Source organism: Triplophysa rosa, linkage group LG22 (genome assembly GCF_024868665.1).
Source record: "Triplophysa rosa linkage group LG22, Trosa_1v2, whole genome shotgun sequence".
Taxonomy (NCBI): domain Eukaryota; kingdom Metazoa; phylum Chordata; class Actinopteri; order Cypriniformes; family Nemacheilidae; genus Triplophysa; species Triplophysa rosa.
In genome coordinates, this window is record NC_079911.1 from 11,637,944 (window position 1) to 11,641,261 (window position 3,318).

Here is a 3,318-nt window from a genome sequence, read left to right on the forward strand (position 1 = left end):
ATTTCCAAAATCAGTTACAGCAGATATTGTTCCTACTAAAACAATGCATTTTGATGATTTGTGATCACAAATAACATGATACAACACTTTTATTGTAGTAACAGCAGTAAGCATGGTATTTTGTCAGAAACGTTCATGTAATGCCATGGTAACAAAATGTTATACTACACAAATGCTCTTCTCATCAAAAAGAGGCAAAGCCTTCACTATTTTTGCAAAATGATTGGAATGTAGTTCACACGAGAACAACACACAACCAGTAAACTGACTGTTTATTGAGTCAAGCAAACATCATTGGAAATGAACATCATTCTGCAGATATAAGACAGATGGAACCCATTTAGCAAACACAGAGAAGAGTACTCAGAAAAAGAGTAAATTATGGCTATACTATTCTTCACACATTAACTTGCAAAAATAGAAATTGACTTTGAATGGACTAAGTGCTTTCAGGAGACATCTATACATTGGTCACCATATTTCTAGACTGGATCTGGGCTTTACTGGGTGATGCCTATAACCCCACAGGCCAGACGACTTCCAGCGTTGCCCGTTTTAAGACTTTCATCATCACCACCTTTCCCCAAGTCATCTTCCTTCTCATGGATCTAGAGCAGAATATACACAGCAAGTCTGTTAACAGAACAGGGTTATTATAGTTTTGATTTAATTGTGATTTCTTCTTTAAAGTTTTATTTAATTTTGTGTATTCATGCTTTTCATTTAAGATTTGGAACAATTTGAACCAAATATAAATTTACAATATACTGGCCCGGTTTCTCAGACAAGGCTTAAAACTAGTCCCAGACTAAAATGAATGTGTGACCCATCTTAACTGAATATAACTTGCCCAGAAATATCTTAAAATATATCAGTGCCCTTTTTTTGTCTCGAGATACACACCAGTAATGTATTCTTCGAAGGTACTTTTATAAAAGCGACAAATATCTTAATCTAACTAAGGCATAGTCCTGGTTTAAGATAAACTGTGTCTGTGAAACCGGGCCACTGTGTATTTAGAACAGGGACACGTTATTGTGTAACTACAGTTAGATTTGATTTTAGAAATAAGCAACTATATAATCCCACACGCACCCCATGCATGGAGGATTGAGCTGTGAAACTTTATGGAGTTGTTTTCTTACCACCATGGTCCTTCCGATGATGGAGTGAGGCCCTGTCAGTGTCAGAAATTTGTCCACAATGTTGATTTTTGCAACCCCATTGCCACCAGCTGTCACATTACCAAGGTCCCCGACGTGTCTGAGGCATACAGATAACAGTAATGTAATCACACATCTACAAGAACATGGGTTTTATTTACACTAAAGACAATGCAGGCACAGTGTATTATTTTCTAAAAAAACTGAACTATACTACGGTACTTCTACAAATTAATAACTACAAAGTTTCACAATGTTTGCAAAAACACAAGCAATGTGACCTCTAAAAATCTTAAAGGGCTTTAACTGCTCTTTAGATATGCCAGGCAGATTAATGCAAATTTCACAACTTTGTGGGAGGACAGATTTTTAACGGTAATTAACTAAACAAATATTAAAAGTACATTTGAAAAACAAAAACTCACCTCTTTTCATCAGTGGGCGCCCCGTGATTATTCTCGTGAGGGTTGAAGTGTGGTCCTGCACTAATGCAGCCTGCACACAACACACAGGAAACAAACAAAATGTTATTAGTCTCATAGTCTGTGCTCATGTCTGGAATCAATTATAACCATAATGACATCTTCTGGTTACCAACAAAGACCACGTTTTTGAGACCATCAGCCCCTGGTTGGGCACCCACAATGAAAATTAAGATTTGATCAAAATATCCTGCACTTGAAGGTAAATTCTTTAGGTCTAATAGGATTAAACTGTTATTTGAACTGTAAGTTGTTAGGGTGCTTACCATTTGTGTTGTCTCCAAAAGCATGGACATGGAAACCGTGCCCTCCAGGTGTAAGGCCAGTGATTTCACCAGTGACCTTGACAGCATAGCCCTAAACACAAATGACTCACCTGTTTAAGTATCTTATTTATGAATAAACACAAGTATTGACTTCTAAACATGACAGAAGGGAATTATTAAATATAAATGAGTGTGTAACAATAAAGTACAAATATATGCAACTATATAGCATTACTTGTATTTAACACTAAAGTCTGAATGAAATGTTTAACATCAAGACTACAGAGATGATCGAGTGTTTTTGGTTGTGATCTATGTTCTGTGTCCTATCTGGCAATATTTTAAGAGCAAACAGATCTCTGCATGACTCAGCAAACTTCTTATTCTCAACTGATTCTCTGTTCAAGTTAATGACGTCTTTGTCAGCTCCAATACTTGATTTTAAGTGCTGCACCTTTTAAGTTTAGGTGTAACGTTAAACATGCATGACCAATTTATCGCAATTTCGCTGTCATGCAGACGAATTATTTCTATGCGCGTGTTCAGGAGCGTTGAGCAGAAGCCGACCTGACGCCATATCAAATGTCATTACCAAGCTACTTTTACACGTAACGTTACTAGCCCATTTACACATTTCGTGCCTTTATTCCTTGACGCTGTACTAATAAACGAAATCTATTGTTACTCAAAATATGTTGCACAACAGGCCATTGTACGTTAGTTCATTAGCCAGTTTAGCCATAAACACAAATGATCTAGCATTACCACAGTGATTGTTATGTAACTTAACAGTTAACTGAATGCAAATTGCTCAAACGCAATGAAATTTTAATTCTCATTTTGAAGTAACGTTATATACATTTCTAATAGTGTATTGTGGTCTAACGTTACATGAGCTCGCGCCGTGGTTGCAGGCTAGCTTCTAGCGCGCGCGAGTCTCTACGAGTACGTCACAGAAAAAAATTCTACCTTGTGCACACATAAAAGACAATATTTTAACATTACCTCTTGGACAAAATAGACAGTGCCAGTCACTTCGCCGGTACCTTTCAGCACGCAAACCGCTTTCGAAACCATGCTTGCTTTGGATTATGCAAACTGGCGAAGTTCTGTGACTGAACTGAAACTGCGTTTGATAAGAGGGTGAGCCGAGCATGAGAGGAACTGACCAATGGGGGATCAGAATAGACTGGAGGACGCTGATTGGCTCAAAGACGTCTATTATTTTTAGCAAGATTATATTCAGTATGTACAAATGGTTTATTTACGTTAAAGCAAATTACGTAATAGTCAATGTTTGTACATTCTGATGTATTTTATTAAAGGTATATATATACCCCAGGTTGATTTTATGGTTATACAGATAGTTGGTTATAAATCAAATGATTGTCTATCAGTCCTTCATAT

The 3,318-nt window shown here is 36.9% G+C and overlaps 1 protein-coding gene across 2 annotated transcripts; it reads right to left on the bottom strand.

Moving 5' to 3' along the window:
- Positions 1-255: 255 nt before the first annotated feature.
- Positions 256-3,070, bottom strand: sod1 (superoxide dismutase 1, soluble). Of its 2 annotated transcripts, none has more exons than XM_057320990.1 (5): positions 2,917-3,070; positions 1,912-2,002; positions 1,589-1,658; positions 1,146-1,263; positions 256-633 (listed from the first exon to the last, which is right to left on the bottom strand). In XM_057320990.1, the coding sequence occupies exons 1-5, from the start codon at positions 2,986-2,988 to the stop codon at positions 601-603; spliced, it is 384 nt and encodes a 127-aa protein (XP_057176973.1). In that variant the 5' UTR covers positions 2,989-3,070; the 3' UTR covers positions 256-600. The 2 variants fall into 2 exon arrangements, with proteins under 2 accessions (XP_057176973.1, XP_057176972.1); XM_057320989.1 differs by having other exon boundaries at positions 256-608; positions 2,917-3,066.
- Between the last annotated feature and the right edge of the window lie 248 nt (positions 3,071-3,318).

Coding starts and splice junctions, on each gene's coding strand:
- sod1 (XM_057320989.1), bottom strand. CDS start 2,988: ATGGTTTCGAAAGCGGTTTGCGTGCTGAAAGGTACCGGCGAAGTGACT. Junction 2,003..2,916: donor CTGTCTATTTTGTCCAAGAG/GTAATGTTAAAA, acceptor ATTTGTGTTTAG/GGCTATGCTGTCAAGGTCAC. Junction 1,659..1,911: donor TTTTGGAGACAACACAAATG/GTAAGCACCCTA, acceptor TGTTGTGTGCAG/GCTGCATTAGTGCAGGACCA.